This window comes from Papilio xuthus, unplaced genomic scaffold (assembly GCF_000836235.2).
Source record: "Papilio xuthus unplaced genomic scaffold, Pxut_1.1 DF827679.1, whole genome shotgun sequence".
Classification (NCBI taxonomy): Eukaryota; Metazoa; Arthropoda; class Insecta; order Lepidoptera; family Papilionidae; genus Papilio; species Papilio xuthus.
Window position 1 is genome coordinate 4,877,065 of NW_013530970.1, and position 25,624 is coordinate 4,902,688.

Here is a 25,624-nt window from a genome sequence, read left to right on the forward strand (position 1 = left end):
AAGCCGAAGTTAAATTGTCGGATTATTTTTATAAGCTCGTCCTCTGTGTGCACTTGAAAAATATATTTTTAGAGAGGTCTTGCATTTGTTTGGAAAACAAAGTCGTCACGACATCGGATTATTTTTACAACCATATAATTTTTTATCTTTATAAAAATTGTATTACTTTATGGTCGACTTAACCAGTCTCTAAATTCCGCGTCTATTAAAGATTCCTTGATGATATAAATAAACAGCAATAAAATGTGTAGAATTAAAATTATAATTGCTATTTTCCATCCAAAGAGGTTTAATACCGATCTCAAGAATCTATCTATAATATAAAAGTTTAAAGTCCTATTATTTATCTTTCATATTTACCTAAGTTATAAACACTACTGAATACTTTTTAATTTTCTTTAAACGGGACAAAATGACACGCTTTACCTTTCGAATAAAAAAGAAATTATGCAAATCTGGCAACCAGGAGCGGAGTTACGAAGTAACAAAAAAAGTAAAAATACAGACGAATGTAAATAGAACCTCCTTTTTGAAGTTTAAAAAGACACTGAAAAGGATGAGAATATGTTTTTCTTATGAATTTACAGCCGTATCACAATAACATGAGTACTAGTTTGTGTTTGAAAATTGGTGTCTTTATGAAAATACGTAACCAAACCAAACATTTTCGATAAGATAACGCCTGATTTCAATATTCCTATGATAAGAATGTACTGGAAATTACAGATTGTACTATATCCAATTTATGTATGTCATTAGTATTTAGTTCAGTATTTGAGTTGTTATTGGCCAGAATTTCGTTTCTTTTTTCATAAAGAACGTATAAAATTTCATTGGTCAAAGTTGAAATGTTACTTTGATGAACTATATATACTACTAGATGTCGCCCGCGACTCCGTCCGCGCGGGATAAAAAATAGATGTTGGCCGATTCTCAGACCTACTCAATATGCTCACAAAATTTCATGAGAATCGGAGTCGTTTCGGAGGAGTATGGGAACGAAAATTGTGACACGAGAATTTTATATTTACGATATACATAGATTTTGGTCTCAGAAACGTGCGATATCTCTGTATTATCAATAATGAAAGACAGAGATGGTATGTTTTAAACGGCGATTTTGGTCTTAGACACTCACAGTTAATTTAAATTTTGTATAGTAAATCAATTTATCTCAAATCAAAATATTTCTATCACTGAAAAATCAGAGATAACAATGTTAACGGTATTCCGACAGTGGAATCAGACTGTAAATAAAAGATAAAATTGTTGAAGAGTGCAAACAGAATTACAATTATTATAGAGGATGCTGGAATTAATTATATGATAGTCTTAAACAATCAACATAAAACTAAATCTTTGCTCAGACATATTTGAAGTTATCAGTCTGTATTTAACATGGGATTGTATGAAGTCTTTGTGTCGACATGTTATTAAATATTACATTGATCTTATTTATAAAATACAAGCGGACCCGACAGACGTTGTCCTGTCTACACGTCTTTAATTTGAAAATTTCAAACTTTTTTTAGTAAGCTAGGGACAGACTAAAATTAAAATTCGAATATTATTTAATATTTGACACTGCGATGGTAGCGCCATCTGTCGGATCCAATGTAAAATATTCCAAAATCAACAACTACTACTAATAAATTAAAAATTAATTAAAAAAACATTGTCCAGCGGACAAAATTGTGAATCTAAACCATTCCCAGATCCCCTTGAACACACACAAAAAATTTCATCAAAATCGGTCCTGTCGTTTGAGAGAAGTTCAGTGACATACACACTCAAAGAAGAATTATATATATAAAGATATAACTAACTGTCGCCTGCGATTCCGTACGCACGGTATAAAAAAAAACTTAATTAGTAGCCTATGTGTTCTTTCAGACTATGTTCCACATCTATGGCATATTTCCGCAAGGTCCCTACAGCCGTTTTCGATATACCTTCAAACAACCATTCATGCATAAACTTCAGATTTATAATATTTCTAAGATATCGATTGGCGGTGGTTTAGGTGTTAAAGTACTTGATTTGTTATCTTCAGGTCCTAGTTTCTATGTTTTAAACGGAGATTTTGGTCTCAGAAACTCGCAGTAAGATTCCAAAGTTTATTTGTCAAGTATTGCAGAATAACACGACCTGACCTCTCTATATTACTCTAATTTCGTAAAAACTGCACAATATACGTAACATGTTTTAATTTTAAAACTGCAAAATCGATATTAAGTAATACGAATAAACGATTGCGATTTTATTCGAACACTCTAATTTGTTCTCAAAATGTGCAGTGTCCGAGTTAAGCAATTGTGTCGGCGAATGTATTGGCTGACCCGTCTTATCACTGCACGTCTTGCTTTAGAAAGGCTGTATGCAAGTACAGTCAGCGACAGTTACGTAAATTAAATAATAAACGTAATATTAAATGTATTTTTTTCATAACTTCACATGACTGTAGATCTGACGTAGTTAAAGTGTTGATGCAAATGTACGAATCAATGGGTTGAATTGTTACAATGTATCTCCGGAACGGTTCCATATATCTCGATGAAATAAACCAGATGTAGAACATAGTCTGGAAGAACAAATGGGCTATTTAAGTTTTTTTTAATTCGACAGACAGTTACTTAGAAATAAAACACAAGTTTTCATTTTTATTGATGAAATAAATGGTTCTTACATTAGAATTGTTTCAAAAAAGAATTTACTGTATTTCGTGTCATCTAACACTGTATATACGACGATTTCGAGTACCATAATAGCAGGAAAGCGTAATCCACGATAATTTTTAGAAATAATCACTATTTCCCTTTATAATAAACAATTAATGCAGTCTTGATGAATAATAATTTTGTCCGTGACTGTACATAATAAATCTGTTACATCCTAAATTCAATCTTAACACAACTACATACAGCTTAATTTGCCTTGGACATTGTGTTTTCAAGTTGAAATACGCCCATTAATATCGTAATATTAAGTTTCAGTGTACGTCATGACAAATTAATTAATGCTGCACTGCACAAATGGAACATTTAGTTTTTTATGACATCGATATTGAACGGATAGAATTACCTGGTGATCGGATTCATTTAATTATTATGACGTCGCATTACCACATAAAAGAAGTATTAAGTCGAATATATTTATAGCCTAGATGTTTTTATTTAAATTTGTGTATAAATTGAAAACAACACGGCAGTTAAAATGCGGTTGTTGTCAACACTTCCCGCGCGAACTTCTCTCACCCAACTTTTTTTATAATTAAAAAGGCAAAGGTTCATAGTCGCCATTATGCCACGTCTTTGGCAGAATGTTTAATACACTCAATAGTTTGCTATAATAGTTTAAATTTTATCAGGACTAAATGACATTTAGTCAATTTCGTTACACGACAGAGAAAAGAGATATTGACTAAACAAAGCAAGACAGAGAGAGGTATACATTCAATTTGAACACATGCATTATAGTATTACGTTGATCTACGATTTGTAATTTTCATTATTAATATTTATATTTTTTTGAATGAAAATGTTTTTTTTTTGTTTCAGTCCGAAGCGGAGACGAACTGTGGATTTAGAGTAAGTTGATATAATATACTATAGTTCAATGGAAACGCACTTTAAGTTACAATTCCGTATACTACACCAATTGAGTTATTTACTTCAAAATTTACATCTATAGGTGCATCTTCTTATATATAAAATTCTCGTGTCACAATTTTCGTTCCCATACTCCTCCGAAACGGCTTGACCGATTCTCATGAAATTTTGTGAGCATATTGAGTAGGTCTGAGAATCGGCCAACATCTATTTTTAAACCCGCGCGGACGGAGTCGCGGGCGACAGCTAGTACTAATATAAATGCGAATGTTTGCATGGATGCATCGACGTTTGTTAGGTGATTCCGGAACGGCTGCATCTTGCTAATATGTGACATAGATGTCGAATATAGCCTGGTACATGTTCTACTAAGTTTTTTTTTAATTCGCGCAGACGGAGTCGTGGGCGACAACCAGTCTCGCATGAATATTTCATAGTAATATTTACGTTTTATGACAACCATGACGATACAATATATTGCCAATAAAATCACACAGACAGATAAAAACAAACATTTTTTATAAGCATCACTTTCATTCGAAACACTAAAGTCGCCGACCAAAATTCCTGACTAATGGACACAGACGACCGTTACAGAGATTCCAAACAAAAACATAGAACAATGCAAGTGAAACAAAACAACAGAGTAATAAATATTTATTGACTTTCGAAAAACACTTTTTGACAAAAAACGACTTTCATTTCGAATATGAGGAACGTTTCAAGGGCAGACAAGGATATTTTACGGTTAGGCGTTTATATTATACGTCTCAAAAGACGCATTATATTATAAAACGTACATTTATTATAATAAAATTTATATATTTGCAAGGAATAAACTGGAAAAATTATTTCACCATGAGAAAGCTTTTTTTTTGCTCCTTCATGGTAGTTATGTGGGATTCTCTTCCAGATCTGAAGCATACCCACTAAACCCCTCTGTACCTCCTATGCATGATGGCGAGGTCACTGGGACGCTTTCGCTTTCGTCCGTAACCCCGCCTGACCATTAGATAGCTAAATTATCCCTAAGTAACGTGGTCTATTATTTAATATTGTTCTATAATTTTAAAAAAAAACTAAGCGAAGTTAATACTGGCTTTTAGACATTTTTATAAACATTTTTTAGGTTATGTAAAAATAATTAACTTAATTAGATTTATATTTGACATCGACGACATTTAAATTAAATGTGTCTTCTCATATAAAAGATTGAAATATTCTAACGATTTCATATATGTATTATTCAGCGATGAATTAGAAATCTTTTATAATTTAAAAGCGAGTCATCGTAATTAATGGCGAATAATTTGAACTTTAAAGTTCAGTTGGGGTTCGTTGTTTGAATGTCACATGATCAGGTACCAAGTATTGTTGCTATGCAAGGTATAATGATGTAGATAACAAAAAAAACAGTATTTATTAATGAAAAGTTGGATAAGTTGTAAATAAGCGGGAAATATCAAAAAACTAATATTATAAATACGAATGTTTAGATATATTTTAGAGCGTCGGTGGCTCAGGAATGAAGCTCTTGCCTTGCAATCTGCATATCCTGGGTTCGAATCCCACCACGTACTAATGTGTTTTTCTGATTAACATATGTACATTTATCCGACGTTCTGACGGTGAAGGAAAACATCGTGATGCAATCTGCACATATCTGAGAATTCAAAAGATATGTGTAAAGTCAACCAACCCGCAATTGGCCAGCGTGGTTGACTATGGCCTAGTCACCCCTAACTTAGGGTAGGCTCCGAGCCCCTCGGTGGGGACGTATAGTGAGCTGATGATGAACACATATTCTAGAACACATATGTTACTTATTAAGTTTAATTCCGAGAGAATGGAGTCGCGGGCAGCAGATAGTTAACAAATATAAATGAAGGACAGATAGTTTACTATTATTGTACTTATGTAGTCGTACTTTTTGCTAAGTAAACATCATTGATAGAAAACATGATTACCAGCGTCGGTGTCCACTTTCTAAGCTGACTAAGATGCCTTTCCATTTGTGAACCTAATGCGAAACTATTTACCATGTGTTTGTTGTTTTTTTTTATTACTTTTTTTTATAATTACAAATACAGGATATTGTAATGTTTGATATCTATGTAAAGTTGATTGTATTATTTCGCTATTGATAAAAAACACGAATGAATTGTGTATTTCTATTATAGAGATGAAAGATTTGTTCTCAACGTGCTTTGAAAGTGATTAAACGATATAATTATTTTAGATTTTAAAACATGTTAATTCTTGTCCTATAGTTATCAGAAAACAGCGACCGATCAAGCCGAGGTTCGGCCCTCTCGGGCACCCTTGAATCGGAATGCTAAATGCGTATTGAGTGGCAGCCCAAGTCGACGCCTCCTCTCGGAGGCCCTTGAGCCCCGTCACTCCATGGAGCGTCCACCGAAGCGATCAAAGACCTCGGTGACCTCCCAATCCGGTAATAATAACGAAGTAACGGCCCGAACCGAGGTTCCCGAGGGAGCCCTCGAGCTTAGTTACTCTTAAACGAGGTTTAGGCTAAGTGACATCTGCGCTCGGCCACCTCAAGCCCGGTGATGCTGTAAATGCTTCAAGGCAAACAGTGGCATTTTAGTCAACAAAAAAAATCTTGTCCTGTAAACCAATTAGTTTGGTTAAAATTTATTGTAGACATTGACATTTAGCGTCATTGCGAATGTCTTTATAGTTACTGTGTGCCAGCTCTATTTTTCTGTGGCATAATAGTAGAAAATAATAACTGTAGTTTATGTAGTACAAGCTATCGCCCACGACTCCCTCCGCGCGGAATTAAAAAAAAATACTTAAATAGTAGCCTATGTTTTCCTACAGATTATGTTCTACATCCATGACAAATTTCAGCTCCGTTCAGCCGTTCTGGAGATACTTACAAGCAAATATCCATCAATCTAAACATTCGCATTTAGTAAGTAAGATAAAATTATCTTTAATTCATTTGTCGTAGTATTTATTAATCCTTATGGTTAAATCTAAATGACCTACGGATTTACAGCGTATTTTAAATACTTATTGTATTGTTGTGCACGTCCGACATTGGCTAACACTGGCCGGTTAATGCATCGTGCGCCGCCATCTTGCGCAACTGTCAAGTTTGGCGCCAAATCAGCTTATGTAGAGCGTTGCATCTGGCAACTGTCCACGCTTTGAAAGCTTCGTCACAGTAGACTTTAATATGCAAGTGTCTAAAGTTACAAAACGTTTTATTCAATGCTATTTTGGAAGATAAGTCTAGAATTTTGTAGTAATTTTTAAGAATTCTTTAAAAAAATTGATTTATAAATAGCATCTAATAATATTCGGAATAAACTGTCTTAAAATTGTAAAGACTTATCTACAGATAAAAAATTCCTTCCGAATCTATTTAAATAACTCTATTTATCGTTTGATTCATTGTCATAAATAATTTTAATCGTAATTTAGAAATTGACAAATCATCTTAATATTATGCTGCCACTAAGTGACACTTACTTAGCCCTAAAAAGAATAGGAACAATTTCATAACTTATATTTATCTATTACAGAACATCGCCGCCATATTATCAAGCTTCAATTAAACTTATCAAAGAAAATATCTTGATATTCTCACAATATTTCTCATTTGAAAGCTAATTGAAGTCACTTGAAATAGTTCTGATAAACATAACTGATAAAATATTATCTAATCTAGTTTCCTATAGTTTTTTTTTATATATTACAAGGTGGCAAACGAGCGAGCGGCCACCTAAAATTGCTGAAATAGCGAATTGATTGTTGCCCATAGACATACGCAATTGCATATGCGTTGCCTACCTTTCATCGACGGAGAAGAGGATGTACAGAAAGAAGATATTTTCCCTTTCCATGCATCCTCTCATCCGGAACGTCCACTTCTACTTCACATCCTTTCCTTATAAGAAAAAGGGTGGGAAGGGATAGAGGACTAAATTAGGTCTCCGGGACGCACGACTTTTTTACGCACGACGTTGCATCTACTTATAGAAAATATATATTATTGTCATTGCATTAATTTAAATGATAGATTTACTGAAACGCGATTTAAATAAGCAATAATTTTAAATTGCGACAACGCGGCTCGCGACCCGCCAGACGTTCGCCTGGCCACATTAAATGTAGGTCCGTGGTCTCTGTCTATACCTCTGGGTTACAGGCGTAAACTATGATGATTTTAAACTAAAATAAACTCTGATTCATTGTAGGTTAACATAATTAGGAAGGTTATAAAGTTTGCAATAATCTGGAATTGATTTGATATGTCACAAACTGACAGGAGGGTTAGTTGACAGCTGTCAAAAAATGAAGGCGATCTAAGACGTGAAATATTAATCTATCATCTTTTTATTTTAATAGGTTAACATAGAATTTTATAGCATATATCTACGGACCGTATTTTATTAATAAAAAATTGTTTTCGCTTCGCTAGCGCCTTATAACCTTATTATGACAATTATAACTGGTTATTTTAAGGTCGTCGACATCTGAATTGGTGTTGCCAGACTGATCCTTGTTGTACTTTCTATACTTGCAACATCGTAATAACTTACAATTGATATTAATGTTTTTTTGATGTAGAATTGGAGCGAAGTGAACGTCTCAATGGATTGGTCAAGCTTTGTTTGGTAATGGGTACGGGTACGGGTTAATGGGTACATCTTAATTAAACAGCTCTATGGGTTTTTTCATCTTTAAACTAAGTCATATTAATTAATGTTATAATCATCATCATCAGCTCACTATACGTCCCCACTGAGGGGCACGGAGCCTACCCTAAGTTAAGGGTGATTAGGCCATAGTCAACCACACTGACCAAGTGCGGGTTGGTTGACTGTACACATATCTTTTGAATTTCTTCTCAGATATGTGCAGGTTACATCACGACGTTTTACTCCACCGTAAGAACTTCGGATAAATGTACATATGTAAATCGGAAATCGAAAAACACATTGGTACATGGCTGGGTTCGAACCCAGGACCTGCAGATTGCAAGTCAAGTGCTTGACCCATGAGCCACCAAAGCTTTAACGTTATAATCTTTATATATATAATTCTTCTGTTAGTGTGTATGTCACTGAACTGCTCTCAAACGAGTGGACCGATTTTGATGAATTTTTTTGTGTGTGTTCAAGGGGATCTGGGAATGGTTTAGATTCACAATTTTGTCCGCTGGGCAATGCTTTTTTAATTAAATTTTAATTTATTAGTAGTTGTTGATTTTGGAATGTTTTACATTGGATCTGACAGACGGCGCTACCATCGCAGTGTCAAATTTTAAATAATATTCGAATTTTAATTTTATTTTTTTATTTTAATAGACAGGACAACGTCTGTCGGGTCCGCTAGTATTTGAATAAAATTATGACATCAAATTAAACAAAACTTTTGTTTAATTTACTTTGAATAAAAAAAAAATAGTTGATGTTTAATTGACGTTTACTGGAAAATCTAAGTGTAAATAAATTGAACATAGGAAATAAAACCGTATAATTCGTAAAGCGATAATTCATAAGTAACACTAATCGATTCGATTTATTACATTATGCTTTGTTTTAATTACACTTGTTTATTAAAATAGACCATAAGTTGCTTTACCGTGGGTTTCCACTGAATTATTACAAAATCATGTTATCTTAGTTTGTTTTTTTCTATCATAAGGTGGCAAACGAGCGACCGGTCACCTGAAATCGCTGAAATAGCGAAGTAACCATTGCCCATAGACATACGCTTGCATATGCGTTGCCTACCTTTAATCAACGGAGGAGAGGATGCACAGAAAGAAAATATTTTCCCTTTCCATGCATTCTCTCATCCGGAATATCCACTTCCCATCCTTTCCTTATAATAAGAAGGGTGGGAAGGGAAAAAGGACTAAATAAGGCCACCGGGACGCATACTCATCAGATGAAACGCGGAATTGCTTCCACTTTACGCCTATCTTCTGTGTGGTCGTGGTATTTCACCGGGCGAGCCGGGACAATTCGTGCGAAAATGTTTAAGCGGGCTCTACCACTGTTGTTCAGTAAGAGTGGTTGAAATGGCAATATGTTGTATGAATGTTTAGCGAATCTAAACTCTTGAAAACATATACTCGTGTCTTTGTCTAATACTATAGGAAATTGCTTACTATGGATTTCTGAGACCCAAATCTTACTATTATTATAAATGCGAATGTTTGCATGGATGGATGTTTGTTTGAAGGTATCTCTAGAACGGCTCAACGGATCACGATAAAATTTAGCATAGATGTAAAATATAGTCTCAAACGCATAGGCTATTAATAGATTTTTTTAATTTCTCGCGAATAGAGTCGCGGGAACTAGCTATCGCCCGCGACTCCGGCCGCGCGGGATTAAAAATAGATGTTGGCCGATTCTCAGACCTACTCAATAAGCTCACAAAATTTCATAAGAATCGGTCAAGCCGTTTCGGAGGAGTATGGGTAACGAAAATTGTAACACGATAATTTTATATAAAAGATTATAAAGCGGAAGAGTTTGTTTGTTTAAACGCGCTAATCTCAGGAACTACTGGTCCGATTTGAAAAACTCTTTTTTTTGTTGGATAGTCCATTTATAGAGGAAGGCTTTAGTCTGTATAACATTACGCTGTGGCCAATAGCTTTTTTTTATTTCGAGCGGACGGAATCGCGAGCGACAACTAGTTTGTAATAAAATCACGTATGTTACGACAATATGTAAATCCTTACCTTGCTCCAAAGCACTTTTTTACTTCAATTGACTGCAAATGCAATCTGTTATCGCGTATTCAAGGTCTTATTGGGACAGAGTTTTTGATTTTACGATAACTTTAACGTACTGTATTTCGTTGTTGCAAAAATTTATGGATAAATCTATACATTAAAAAAATAAGAGTAGTTGTTACTTACCAATATTATAAATGCCAATGTTTGGATGGATGGATGTTTGAAGCTATCTCCAGAACGACTGATCTTGATGAAATTTGCCACAGATGTAGAACATAGTCTAGTTTTTTCTTAATCTAACGCGGACGGAGTCGCGGACGACATTTAGTATTTAATAAAATAGAAAATCATACATAAACACGTTACTATAAAGTTATTTTCAAAAAAGTCAGTCCGTAAAACTATAATAATCCCAGACAAAAAACCATAGAATTATTTGCAATTTTTATGACTCTTACTAAATCTAAATTAGCACTAACGCACTCCAAGGGTTAGGCAACCATTTTGGTCATTTTGGCACACCCTTGATACGCCTAATTTTGATTACAATTATTCTTTATAGACTTTATTTATTATTTTAGTTTTGTCAAATTAAATTGTACATTTTCTCCGATGCTTTTGTTATGTTACCTCAATAAAAGTATATTTAGGACAGCACGACTAGTATTGTGTTGATAAATTCCGTTGTCGCCCGCGGCACGGCCCGTTACTGACCCGCGTTTGATATTTCACGCTGTTGAGATGGCCAGTACCAATCTTGTTCACTGTCATTCAAAACGAAACTCTTTTGAATAAAGTTGCCAGTAACAGACTGAATTTAAATAAAAAAGACATGATTGCAACTATGACCTTAGGGAACGTACCCATACTACGTGACCCGTTTAGGGGGGAAGCGGAGTCTTTAAAATACTACGGTCAGTCACAGGAGCAGGGAGGGGCTCAGATTTTAGTCACGTAGTCGTTACTTGTTTTTTTTTGATAATACATAATCCACTAGTAATTTAAGTATTCATGCAGTCTTATGCTATAAAGAAGAGTATGAGCCAAATTATTTCTTTTTCAATTTTTACCATAATCATAATATAGTTATAAAATTCTACGTAAAAACTAAAGTAAAATCTTGGCATGTACTACCAGTGGTCACCGAGAGGAGGGATGGGTCGGAAAAACTAAAAATTAAAGGTCACGTAGTATGGGTATGTTCCCTTAGTATGAAATATTCGAAATTCAAAATTCTCTTTTATTCAGCCACTAGCTTTTGCCCGCAACTGTATTCTCGTGGAATTTATACTCATTTAAGCGCATTCTGCTCACAGTAAATATAATATTACATTTTTTATCGTTTATGCGTCATGATAGGTAACTAATATATTCTGTTTAATTTATGTGTGCTTTATCAAGTCCAAGTATAAATGCAGGTGTAAGAAAACATAAAAAACCTTGTATGGTATAGAGCTGTAAACTGGTCATTTGGATTCACAGACACGTAGCATAACAGCGTTGCTAATTCACTGTCGATTAGTTCTAGATATACTTGTACGTGTGCATAATAAAAGATCCTAAGGTATTGTTAGGATATTTTCTTTTTAGAATACGTAATATCCACGCTAAGAAGCGATACGGATACAAAGATATCTACTTTTCACCAAAATACCAGTAAAAAATATCTTAATAATACGTATTTTTATCCTTTACAGTCCTTTTAATGAAATTAGAGACACTATATGTTTAAGCAGTGTCTTCTTCTTCGTATTCTTCATTACTGAAGGTCGTGATTGTCCTAGTACGCTTTAAAGGCCGTGTCGACCAGCTGCCTCCACGCCGTCCTGTCTTCGGCTTGTCTCAGGGCAGTCGTGATATTAAGTCCCAATATAGCCTGCACTTGATCTTACCAGCGAGTAGCTGATCGACCCCTTGACCTTTTACCCTCTATCTTTCCGTTCACAACCAATTTGTCTAGGTTGTCGGGGTTTCTCCGGGCAATATGTCCAAAGTATCCTAGGACTCGTCGGTAGCATGTAGTGGCTAGCCTGGTGGATATTTTAAGCAGTGTAACGGCACATAATTTTTTCATGTACAGTGAGGGAAAATCGCGGTGTTTCATTTACAGAAATTGCCTTGTCCTTTGCAACGAGACAAACTTGTTACAATTGATGATAATGTTTTTTTTTTATAATATCCGCGGAACCCAGCTTCTGATTGAACCCTAAACTAAGATATATTGTAGATTTGACATTACTTTTATATTACTACTTTGGCGTTTAACGTGATATAGATTTAAACATGAAATGAAAGCTCTAAATCTAGATAAGTTCAAAGATCATAAGAGTTTCGCAAGAGCGCGGGACCGGCTGACAATGCACGCTGACTTTCCAGTTACATCAGACGTTGATAGATTTATGCTACTTTAGTCTACATTTACTGCATTAGATTAGCCATTAAGGTTTAATTTTGTTTGTATTGACAATTCCAACAATCCTTTGAAGTTATAAATTGCATGTCAGTTTGTCTTGAGGATACATAATTAGATTTATATAAGATGCGATGTAAGTTTGGGTTTATTTGAGGAGTAAATTCGTAAACGCTAACTTGAATGGATTAGCTGACATCGGTAATTTGTTCCAACTAACTGTTGCCCGCGACTCCGTTCGCGAGGAATTATAAAAACTTAATAAATATTAATCGTATGTGTTCTTCCAGACTATGTTCTGCATTTTTGGCAAATTTATATTACAATATTTTGCTTCAAAAGACGATTCAATTTGTTTTTTTTTTCATTTGTTTATTTTTCGTCAAATTGGATCTCTATTTTTGGATTTAAATTATGATTACTATTTAAATATCAATTTAAACACGAAATAGATGTAAAACAGATAAACATTTCCGTACAATACACTTACATTCGCTCCGAAATTATATTATGTAAGTACACTCAAATAAAAAGAACGGTTTTTGATAAGATCATTTGAATTCATCGCTATTACGATTCAACGCTTACCAAAAAAAAAAACTGTTTTGTAAACGTACGTGAAACGGAACACATTTTTATCTGTATGTTTTTTTAAATAAAATAATAAACATTTATAAAAAAAAGGAAAAACATTTTTATTACGTCTAAATTATTTATTTAATTACAATTTTTTTAACTTTTATATGCAACTTTGCACTTAAAATAATTTAACGACAAATGCTTTTACTGAATAGCAATAGGGAAGTAACACCGTTTATAACCAGGGGAGTTTAATTGTAGGGCCGTATTAGTGCATTTTAACTGGTACTACGCATAACGTAATTCGTTTTTTGAACAAAATTGCGTCTATGCTTTTCGAATTCTTCTTCTTCTAATGTCTCTCCATTACTGGAAGTTAGCCGTCAGCTCAGCGAACCCTTTCCGGTCCTGTGCCAACTCGTACTCTACCAAATAATATTTTTAATCAACATATTAATATCTTATTTGAATCATGAGATTTTTATTGTAATATATGCTTTTGTAAGGCATTAACGTACAAATAAATGGCTCTTCTAAAAACACTATACCTAAGAAATGTATCGTTGAATGTTTTAATTCGAACGCAATAGGGAAGTAAGTTTATGACCAGGGGAGTTCAATGGTAGGGCCCGCATTTCCTTTCCACCAGTGCCACGTGCAATTTGTTCAGAAATAGAAGGGGAAATAACCAGTCTGTTAAGCACGTGCGAGCCGCCATGTTGAAATATTATTTGTAAAGGTATTTTCGATTCAATTATTCCGACTTCATAGAAGGGGGAATTTTGAAAGTATGTTTTTATTGTTTAACCCTACTTTTTGACTCATTGTTTTATTCAATGTTGTAAATGCAGAGAAAACAATACCTTAAAGTTTTATAAAAAAATATTTAACTTGTACTAAGTAGGTTTTATTCTTTACGCGACATTTCAAACGAAAATGTGTTCTGAAATTAACATAAAATCTATGTACAAGCAAAATTAATAGATTATTTTTAGTAGCGTACAAAATTATAAATAAAATTGAAAACAAAAGCCATAATTATTTTGTAAATATTTACGATTGGAATTCGAATTTTAAATAACTAACCGTAGGTTTCTGAATCCTCATTTAAATCATATTTCTTATTATTATCTGTGTTTTATTGAAAATATGACGATCATCCTTGTCATTATTTTTATAAAAAAAACTAGCTGTCGCCCTCGACTCCGTCCGCGCGGGATTAAAAATGGATGTTGGCCGATTCTCATACCTACTCAATATGCTCACAAAATTTCATGAGAATCGGTCAAGCCGTTTCGGAGGAGTATAAGAACGAAAATTGTGACCCGAGAATTTTATACATAAGATTTTTCGTTTCAGAAACCAACGGTTAATGTTAAATAATATCGCCTTATTATCGAAGTATATTTTTGCTGTAAATATTATTATATCATACACGTATAACAGTTGAATCATCCGTGACATGTAACTTCGCGGTTTATTTCGTAAGCGAAGTGAAAACCAACAAAATATTTGCCAACGCTAACAGAATAGACGATATGATGCGTCCGCGCACCGAAAACTGCATACTACAGATATGTTTATATAAGTTATTTATCTATAATTCAACTGCGGAACACTTTTATTAATTTTTAGGGTTCCGTACCTCGAAAGGTAAATATATAGGATCACATTGTTGTCTGTCCGTCAGTCTGTAAATACCCTTTTCCTCAGAAAAGCTTGAAGGTATCAAACTCAAATACTTAGGTCTGCTGCTCCTGCTGAACACAATCAAAATATACAGCCGTTTATATCGCTAATTTACGCAATTTTTTTCTACATTGCGTATGTCTATGGGCAAGTGACCGTTGCCAATAGACATCGCAATTGCATATGCGTTGCCTACCTTTAATTGACATAGGAATGCACAGAAAGAGAATAGATTCCCTACTCATGCATCCTCTCATCCGGAAAATCCACTTCCACTTCCCATCTTTACTTATAAGAAAAAAGTAGGTACTTGTTTTTTTTTATTATAAAATTGTTTAAACTTTTTTGTTACAACCATAGATTTTAATATTGGAACTTTCCGTGGCCCTAATTTTGGAAATGCTTACGCCTAACAATTTTATAAATAAAACATACACTTTAATTCGCAAATAATAGTTACTACTAGCATACTAATAATACTGGCATCTTACATCGTATGTTCGTAACACGCGTAAAATGAAACATTATTTTTAGAATGTTTTTATTTTGCATCTTTCTACACGAATAGCAGACATAGAAATATGTTCAATAACAGACACGTGCATTATGTCATTGAAAATCTTACTAATATTATAAATGCGAAAGTTTGGATGGATGATTGTTAGGCATCATCAGAACAGATGGATAGATCCGAATGATATTTGGTACAGATGTAGTATGGTACACTGTCCGAAAGAACATGTAGGCACAATTAAGAGGTTTTTTTTAAATCCGCGCAGACGAAGTCGTAGACAATACCTAAGTAATACATGAACGCCCTGACCCTTTATAAACTTGTACAGTTAGAAAGTATATTGTGAACTTTTTTGTACATTATCGTGTTGTCATTTGAAAAAAAACTATTTAAATATACTGAATAAAGGGAGGAAATACGTTTGATATCCTTGTGAGAAACTGATATAAAAGAAATGTCTTTTATGTCCTCAGAAAAGGAATTATCCAATTGGCTGTCAGTGCCTTATATTCTAATCTGGATTATAACCTCTAAAACAAATTGTCAAGCTTATTTTCTTTTTTTTTAATAAAAAAGGCGATCAACACAAGGTCTTTTTAAAAACAATCAAAGTCTTGGTTCTGAAGTAGACCATAAAATCTTAAAAAATCTAGCGTAATTATATAAATTGTAAATTAATATTTGAAGTGCGTGGCATTTAACACTGGCTGAATGGCAGTGATTGCCACCGTTTGCTTTTAAAAAAACAAATGTCACAATACGTACGACAAGCATAGTGAAATATTTTCATAATAACTCCAGTGAAAACTAATCGACCACAAGGTCGTATAGGTTAAATGTTGCCATCAAGATACGAAAAGCAACTATTGATCTATTTTTTATAAAATATGCATGCTTGTTAACTTTTTTGCGTAATTTATTACAAATATTTAGTGCAATAATAGAAAGATAATGGTTGATTAGAGTTTGATTCTAGTAATAACATATTACGATGTTATTTAAGTAGTTTTTTTTTAATTCTAAGATTTAATATTTTGCAAAATAAGGCGTACTTTTGATCATCAAATTGAGCATTTTAAATTTTAATTCCAAGATTTTCCTCACAAAGTGACATTAAAAAATCCTACGCTAAAATATTAGATGAAATCTGAATCTGAAGTACAAAACCAATTAACTAAATAATTTTGTATTTTCTTTTTTTCTATGCTTAGTTAAATTATTCTATATTAAAAATGTAACTATTAAAGTAGCTCAGTTTGTTATTAAAATGTGGCGTAAGAAAAAAAAATTCGTACAAGATTAGGACAATCGGATAAATTTTGGCTGAATTTTTATAGCCGTCGTTTGCTCATTTTTATTAAAAAAACCGAGGTTGTATTAAAAAATGACGCATACGTTTATCTGACACTGACATCTGTCAATGTGACAAGTTATTTTTTTCTACCACGGTAATACCGCTTTTAGTTAAAGCTAAAAAAAAACTAATTGATTCAATTATTGGCACAAAGTAATCGTATGTTGACCCTCTTATAAAATATCATATCCCGCCGATGTACCGTGTGATTCGACAAATTTATCTGGCCCGGTAAGAGAGTTAGTCCAGTTAGAAGAAATAATCACCACCTCAAAGGCCGGCAACGCATCTGCGGTTCCTCTGGTATTGTTGATGTCCATGGGCGTCGTTGAACACTTCGGTGTTCCCGCTGCTCGTTTGCCCCCTTCTGTTATAAAAAAAAAAAAAAAAAATAATATATAAAATCTACTTAGACAAAGAAAATGATACATAGAGAAATGACAATACTACAGTAGACAAGAATTTTCTGACATTTTTGACAGACAACTATAACAGTTTGACTTATGCTCGCCGGGTCACATAAGTTACTCGGATTATATACCAAAAATTAACATATAAATTAAAAACTAAATGCATAGCCCAGTGATGAATCGATTTAAATTCGATATATGGCCAGCTCTAGTATAAATTCATAATCTAATAAAAACGCATAGTTTTAACATTTGTTGGCATTGTGTGGCCTTATTTTATGATATTTTACAAACTTTGTTATATATAAAACTATTTAAGGATTCACGAAAACAATTACAATTGCACAATTATATTTATTGAACACGATAACAGGCTGAGACTGAGCCAGACTGAGTAGTCACTCTTTGCCTTGTAAATTCATTTACAGTTGCAACGGGCTTGAGGTGCTTAGCTAAAACCTTGTTTAAAAGTAAAACAACGATTAAAAAAAAATATTTGACTGAATTGCCACTGTTTGCCTTAAGGAGGCATATACAGCTTCACCGGGCTTGAGGTGGCCGGGCGCAGATGGCGCTTAGCACGAACCTCGTTTAAGAGTAACAAGACTCGAGGGCTCCCTCAGGAACCTCGGCTCGGGCTGTTACTTCGTTATAGTTACCGGATTGGGAGGTCACCGAGGTCTTAGATCGATTAGGTGGACGCTCCATGGACTCAAGGGCCTGTCACTCATTACGCGTTTAACATTCCGATTCAAGGGGGGTTTACCCTACTGATTTAAAAACTTCTATATGATTACTCACACAATAGTTACTTTTCAATCAACAAAATGTAACAAATATTTCTTTTACGCTGACGAAATTTTAAAGATGCAAGCTATTTAACTCTTCCCACATTTTGATATTTCTATATTTGTTGTTAACCCACACGACATTGTTACTGAAATCTAGTATTATCTTTTTTAGTCTGTGTCCTTAGATGACGCATCTAAAATTCTAGAAGTAGCCGCTTAGTCATTGAAGTGTAACATAATTTTCATTTCAAATACTGGCTGTCGCACGCGACTCCATTCGCGCGGAATTAAAAAAAATAATAATAAGTAGCCTATATGTTCTTCCAGACTATGTTCTACATCTATGACTTTCAGCGAGATCCGTTCAGCCTTTCTAGAGATATCTTCAAACAAAAATTATTAAATCCATACATTTAAACATTCGCATTTATAATATTAATAAGATTTGGACACTAATATATTTTTTTAAAATATCTTCCGAGAAAACAATTATTTAGTACAATTTTCGTAGAAATATAATTATTTCACTTAAGAAAAATTAACCGTGGGTTTCTGACAACAAAATCTCTGTTTAAAACATATTCCTATCTTTGTTTTGTCAAAGATAATGACAGGGATGGTGATAGGTTTTACACAAAGATTTAGGTCTCAAACACATGTTCGAAGAGATTATAATAACGGTTTTAAAAACATAACGGTTGATACAACTGTAGTCCTTCACTTTGATCCTTTTTAATTTGTTTCCTTCGAAAGAATAAACAATTTTTTTTCGTCTTTTATCACATCATAACGATATTTTTTACGTCAAATAATATCCGTATTGTATTTCACTAATAGATAATTAAATATTTACTAACTAGAGGTCGCCTGCGACTCCGTCCGCGCCTAATTAAAAAGAAAATATAATTAGTGTAGCCTATATGTCCTTCCAGACTATGTTCTTCGTATGCTTCATTACTGAAGGTCGTGCTCGTTTTGATATGCTATTACGGCTGTGTCGACCAGCACCACGTCCTATCTTCGGCTTGTCTCAGGGCAGTCGTGATATGCTGTTTTATATGTGTGCTAAATTTTAGTGAGATCTATGCAGCCTTTCTGGAGATATCTTCAAACATCCATCTAAACATTCGCATTTATAATATTAGTAAAATATTAGATGCAATATAAAATCTTTGCTCATCAAATCAAGTTTTAAAAGATCAAGGTCATTACATCTGCCGCGAAGCTAAAATGTATATATATTTGCATTGTATTTTATAACATACTGATTAATTAAAAGATAAAAATATGCGTAATTCAAACGAAGAGAAACCGGATTTTAAAGTAAAGATGTAATTAATGGTAATAATACGATTTAAATAAATCGAATAGAGCCATTATATAAATAACCTCCAAAAAATTTAATCATAATGAACAATATCTTATTACAAGTAGTTGATAACGCTTTGATTTGATTTGTCTCGTCTTTGCCCCCAATTACAACAAATTTTAAAAATAGAACGTCATTTTTTGAATGTCAAAGAATAGTCAATCGAGCTTTTTGTTTTATTTTTATATAAATACTCTTTGTATATGGTGTATTAGTTGACATTTCATATTTACTTTATACTCTGTGGATTTGTTTGTAGAGAGTGATACGAGTAGGAGGCGCGGCGCATTAGCACGAACTTTCACGTAATGACCATCTTAATTCTAGCATAAATATAAAGATAGTATGCAAATAAAAATCTAGAAGGTACATACTATATTTAAAGTCATTGCTTCAATAGTATTCGTTTCCTATACAAGAATGTTAAACCTAAAGTTTTTTCCTACATATTAATTTCAAAACAAAGGTATTGAAAAGTGCATAGACATTTTTCAGCCTGAAAAATATACGTATTCCTTATAATAGATATGTTATTTTACATAACTCAATATATCCCCAACGAAATAAAAAATTCGCTGGCGTAGTTACCCAAAGTTTTTAGTCTTTGATAAATCAATATGTAGGTATACAAAATAGTATCCAAAGTAATGAACTTTTTCCAAATAAGATATGACCTAAAGGTCTATGTTACCAGGTCATAAAATTAAAAAAAATTATATACAAAATAGTTAATGTTTTTTGTACCATTCGGAGTAACACACAATGAGTAATGTAATATATAGGAAGATTTAAACTGATATATAAAAACGGCTAAACACTCACGTATATACGTCCGGTGGCGGCACCGACTAGTTTCGAGCCCATCGGGTGCCCTTCATCAGCATGAGTGGGCGCCGCGAAATAATACCAGTACCACTTATCCTTTTTTTTTATAGTTTTTATATATCAGTTTAGTATAATGTCTCACGAAAGTTTGAATAATTTAATAGGAAGATTTCTCTTGGAATAACGATAGACGTAGTATACTCAAAGATTATAGGTGATTATTAACACCCATACTTCAAATGTCAATTGCATGCTGTGAGATCGGTCACTGCCCACGCTGTCTCGTCATAGACAGGGGTAACCAACCTTTGGTAATCTTACTAGTATTATAAATGAAACCACGCGCAGCGTGAGAAGGTTCCTGTCTCTGCAGCCCTGACCACTGGTTGTTTGAGTCATGGGATTCCGCAGCCGGTGGTGTTCTATTTTTAGTATAATATATTTTGTATAATTCTTTATTTTTTTTATTATTTTTATATAAATGATAAATAAAAAAAGGATGTTTATTAGAAGCTATTTCCAGAACGGCTGAACGGATCTCGATCAAATTTGACATATAGAACAGTCTGGAAGAACGCATAGGTCACTAATTATGTTTTTTTTTAATTCCGCGCGGACGCAGTCCGATGTTTGCACTGTTTCACACTTTCATTTGTCTCTGTTTTTTCTATTTAAATGAGAGAGATGTGAACAAGATGTACGTTTGTTTGAGGAGAGGAAACTCAAATTAAAAACTTTTATATTTAATTTAATTTTCAATACAATCCAATTATTTTAGTGTTTTTCATGGTATGTATATTTTTATTAATAAAAAATGATTTTAAGTCCTAAAGTTATCTACCAAGTTTTCAATAAATTCGATTGAGGTAAAGTTTCATGAGCTTGCGGGCCATGGTTCAACCAGCCCTGTACTATAGAAAGCTGAGAGTCTGTAAAGGGCACACTGGAAGACAAGTTTGCTTTACCTTCATGAATACATAACTTTAAAGTTCGATTATCTACCATTATAGCAAAGTGCACGAAGCAGGATTTAATAAACTTTTTACCTCAATGTTTCTATGCCAATTTTACTATTAAATTAAACAATAAATATCTTTTTTTATTTTTTATTAATCCACAAAAATCCAGCATAAAATAAAAGGCAGAACAAGGTTAACAAAACTGTTTAAAATAATTCCACAGCAGTACCCCGTAGCAAGCATATAGACCCACGTATATTTAACAATGGTAGAGCCCGCTTTAACATCTTCGCACGAATTGTCCCGGCTCGCCCGGTGAAATACAACGATCACACAGAAGGCAGGCGTGAAGTGGAAGCAATTCCGCGTTTCCTCTGATGAGTGTGCGTCCCGGAGGCCTAATTTAGTCCTCTTTCTCTTCCCACCGTTTTTCTTATAAGGAAACGATGGGAAGTGGAAGTGCACTTTCTGGATGAGAGATTGCATGGAAAGGGAAAATATTTTCTTTCTGGGTATCACCTCCTCCGTCGATTATAGGTAGGCAACGCATATGTAATTGCGTATGTCTATGGGTAACGGTCACTTAGCTATTTTAGCGATTTCAGGTGGCCGCTCGCTCGTTTGCCACTTAATGATATAAAAAAAAATATTTAAAAATCGAACCTAAAACTAACTCCAAATATAAACCGCTATACTAATATATCAGCTGGTTTATAACAATTATAAAAATAAAACCCATTATGTATTCAAATGGAATATTGTCGATGGTTGACGGATGTAAAGACAATGAAGTGTTTTTCGCGCGGCAGACCGTCTCGTATTTCGTATGTAGCACTGATATTGAACAATATAAGATTAAGTTGAGTCATTGTGAAGCTACCAAGCAAGAGAACTCTATTTTATATCAACAACACGACAAACAAACGAGCAGATTTATTCAATATTGAACTTTCCAAAAAAAAGATACAAAAAAAATTAAAAAGTACCTTATGTCCCTTCCAGACTATGTTCTATATCTATGCCAAACATCCATCCATCGTACAATACGTAGAATCTATCTTGTGTTATGTCATATGACGTCAGAGTCTCGTATCAGATATATTGGTACCAGAGTCGACACACAATGGGTTCTAACAATAAAACACACTTTTACTGCCACTGTCGCATACTACTCTTTGTCAAATCAACACGTATAATCATACTAAGACAAATTAACATCAAATTTATTATACATGATACAAGCTATATACGCACTTAAATAAGCAGGGTTATAGTTAAGTTTTTTATAACATTAGGTTATAAAAATAATCACGCAATTCATCTCAGATAACATCTAGACTACTATGTGTTTTAATGTCTAGCAATTAAGTATATCTTATTTGAATTACTTAGTATTTTTATCATGTTTTATTCCAAAAGTATTTTTACGTACTACAATAAAAGATGTCTTTGTTTATGTCGTCTAAACTCGAGAGTTAGTGGAAAGATTTTAAAAACTCTTAAACCTATCGAAAGCTCTTTTATCAACGGATGACACTGGCCGTATTTTTTATTTTTCTATCTACTAAAGCCATTAAAGTTAACAAAAAATTTTATGAAACATAATTCTATTTAACACATTACACGGTTAAAGGCCTCTTCACATAATCGTCGATCCCGCCTCGTTTACCTGGAGGGCGACAAAAACTGGCAATACAAGTCGGGAATCGGGAAGGGGAGGTGCGGGGAAAGAGGGATACTTGTTTAGTTCCCGTACCTGATATACCAGTTTGGTATTATACCCCTTGAAAGGTTTCCCATATCTAACATTGCAAGACTGTCAACTAATACAGTCATATTTCTTATTTTAAATGTATAAAATATGACACCCTCGGCTCCGTCTGTGCGGAATTAAAAAAAAAACTTAATAAGCCTATGTGTTCTCTAGACTATCTTCTATATGTATACCAAATTTCATCGAGATCCGTTCAGCGGTTCCGGAGATATCTTCAAACAAACATCCATCTAAACATTCGCATTTATAATATTAGTAAGATTGATATTAAAAAACACGATTCTGGACACAAAGTGTTCATTAGATAAACAAAATAGTGCAATGGATATTTGTTTATTTAATAGAATAAAATTCTAAGCTGATTTAACACGATTTACTTACTAATTTGAATGTAATTTTGAAACAACCAATCCAAAACGTATATCTAAACGGGAACTAAACTTTATCCATCAGATTACTTACGCATATTCTAATTATTAGCACGCAAGAAAGCGGAATACTATCATTATCTTGTAATTAGTATCCGCGTCTGTGTGTACAAGAAATATTTCTAATTAAAACAACCATATTTTTTTTTAATTAACCCCAACAGCAAAACATGTGTTCCTGGCTGTTTGCAGATGTGTCGTTTCCGAGAATAAAAAAAACAACAAATGACATATGACACAAGTTCCCTCCAAGTCGGACAATGACCCTCTCGGTTGCATGAAATTATACAAGCTATCTGCGAATTTCAAATGATGAGAGTATTTGAATTTCGAATGCTATTGCCATCTCAGTTTTTTTCAAAGAGAATAAGAGGGATGACAATATGTTTCGACAATGCAAACCTACAGTATGATCATTTTGCATGCATTCTCTTTACTCGACGTTCATTAAAATGTTTCTTCCACGTAGCGTGCTTGGTAAGGCGCGGGCAGATAATTATTTGGGCTCGCGTTTGCCGTCTTGTTATTAGCATGCGATGTTATTTCTGTCTTGCGAACTTTATAATTGTACTTAAAAACAATTTTAAAACACATTTATCGAAACACATTTCTTTTTTACACAATCAAATAATTTAAATCAGTAAAAAAAATATTTCATCTGCAAATTTTTAATGTTAAAATTTTACCTATCTTTAATGCAAAAGGCAGAGAAAAGTTGTACAGGAAAAAGGATATTTCCCTTCTCTTCCTTTAATTTGTTACAAAATAGTTAAATGGGGGAAGACGATTAGAATTTATCACTGATAGAAATTTCACGAAATAACCTAAGAAAAACACCTTCGTATATTTATTACGAAACATTTGAATTGCAAATTTTAATGCACTTTAATTAAAACTTACCATGGAGGTTGTTATGAATATATTCATTGAACTGTAACAGTATTCAAGGCGAGTTGACAGTTAGGAGGAAATTAACTACAAACCTAACCAACCAGTTACAACCTACACTACCGTGATTCTCCGACACTAAAATATCCATATAAAAATATTGGTATCTCTATTTAATCAAAGATAATGATAGGGATAACAATATTTTAATACAGAGATTTTAGTATCAGAAACCCACGGCTAGTCGACCCAAATTATATTATTAAGACACACTTCCCCTTCACTTCTTTTTACCAAAGGTAACTTTTTGTAAGGGTACTGTACTTACTAATAAACTCAGAATCGTTAAGTAGCCCTTAAGGGAGACTTAAAATAGATTTAGCATAAGAAATCTTCTCTCACTAAACTTCTCTCAATGTGACCATTTGTGTCGGCTGTTAGAAGAGTAAAAATAAATTTGGGAATTCCTTTTAAACATCTAAATAACAAAACCAAGTCTAGATCCTGTTAATTTTGAATATATTTCGAACATCACTAAACTAATTTATATAATGCTTGTAAATAAGTATGACGTCATATAATTAAAATATAGTTTTATATGCACATGTAAAATTACTGGAATATAACGAAAAACCTTGATTTAAAAAAAATAATACAGGAAACTGTACGAAACATTTTAAAGATGTTTACTATTACGTATGTTTAAAATATAATAAATGTAACAGGTAAACAAACGACCTTCAATTTCCGACTTAAATTGACGGAATTAGATCGTTTCAAAAGAGAGCCAGAGGTGTGCAACCTGATTACTTTCAAGTTTACTTTGTAGCGTGTTTCAAATAATCGAAGCGATAGATATGAAATCTGCGTAATGTGTAACGATAGATATAGAAATTTAGTTTTCTACCATAATTTAATATTTATAGTGAACTAGCTGTCGCCCGTGACTACGTCTGGAATACGAAAATGATTACATCCGAAATTTAAAAAAAAACTTAGTGAGTAGCCGCCTATGTAATCTTCCAGACTATGCTCTACATCTGTTCCAAATTTCATCAATATCCGTTCAGTCGTGCCGGAGATACCTCCAAACAAATATGCATCCATCTAAACATTCGCATTTATAATATTCGTAAGATTACTAATTTAAATATCCCTTTATTGAACTTAACATTTCTATTAGTAAATAATCACGAACGATGTTATTCTATATCTTAATCTAATCTAATTAATCTAACACACTTAATCAAAACAATATTTATAATGCAACTAATCATTTGACTTATTAATTGATAA

The 25,624-nt window shown here is 33.4% G+C and overlaps 1 protein-coding gene across 2 annotated transcripts in view; it reads left to right on the forward strand.

The window, feature by feature from the left end:
- LOC106117851 (uncharacterized) overlaps window positions 1-25,624 on the forward strand; it is a 48,561-nt gene that overhangs the window by 16,202 nt on the left and 6,735 nt on the right. For both annotated transcript variants that reach the window (XM_013312333.1, XM_013312332.1), the window contains exon 2: window positions 3,558-3,587. Coding sequence is in view for 1 of the 2 variants with exons in the window: in XM_013312332.1 (XP_013167786.1) it covers window positions 3,558-3,587 (30 nt within the window). In the remaining variant the exon portion in view is untranslated. The remainder of the gene's footprint in view (window positions 1-3,557; window positions 3,588-25,624) is intronic.